A 420-nucleotide genomic window follows, 5' to 3' on the forward strand; every position below is an offset into this window, starting at 1 on the left:
ACACATCTCTTTACACTGCAACCACCACAAACCCTAAACCCTTGTAAACCCTCATAAACCCTCATAAACCCCCATAAACCCTCATAAACCCTCGTAAACCCTCGTAAACCCTCGTAAACCCTAAACCCTAAACCCTAGCTCACCAAGAGCATCTGCGTGTGCAGCAAAGAACCCACAACCGCAGAGTCTTCGAATGAAGCAAAAAACGAAGTCAACTCCTCATACTCCTGTAAACCCTAAACCCTAAACCCTAAACCCTAATAAACCCTGATAAACCCTCATAAACCCCAATAAACCCTCACAAACCCTAAAAAACCCTAATAAACCCCCACAAACCCTAATAAACCCTCATAAACCCTCATAAACCCTCATAAACCCCACTAAACCCTGAAAACCCCTGAGAAACCCTAATAAACCCGA

At 44.0% G+C, this 420-nt stretch overlaps 1 protein-coding gene across 1 annotated transcript in view; it reads right to left on the reverse strand.

The window, feature by feature from the left end:
- The window catches only part of EMH_0021320 (uncharacterized protein), a gene marked incomplete at both ends in the record, with an annotated part of 14,582 nt that overhangs the window by 464 nt on the left and 13,698 nt on the right, over nucleotides 1-420 (reverse strand). Inside the window, one exon of the mRNA XM_013501743.1 lies at nucleotides 144-227. Within this exon, the coding sequence (XP_013357197.1) occupies nucleotides 144-227 (84 nt within the window). The remainder of the gene's footprint in view (nucleotides 1-143; nucleotides 228-420) is intronic.

The sequence above is a fragment of the Eimeria mitis genome, genomic scaffold (genome assembly GCF_000499745.2).
Source record: "Eimeria mitis Houghton genomic scaffold, Emh_scaff746, whole genome shotgun sequence".
Lineage (NCBI taxonomy): Eukaryota > Apicomplexa > Conoidasida > Eucoccidiorida > Eimeriidae > Eimeria > Eimeria mitis.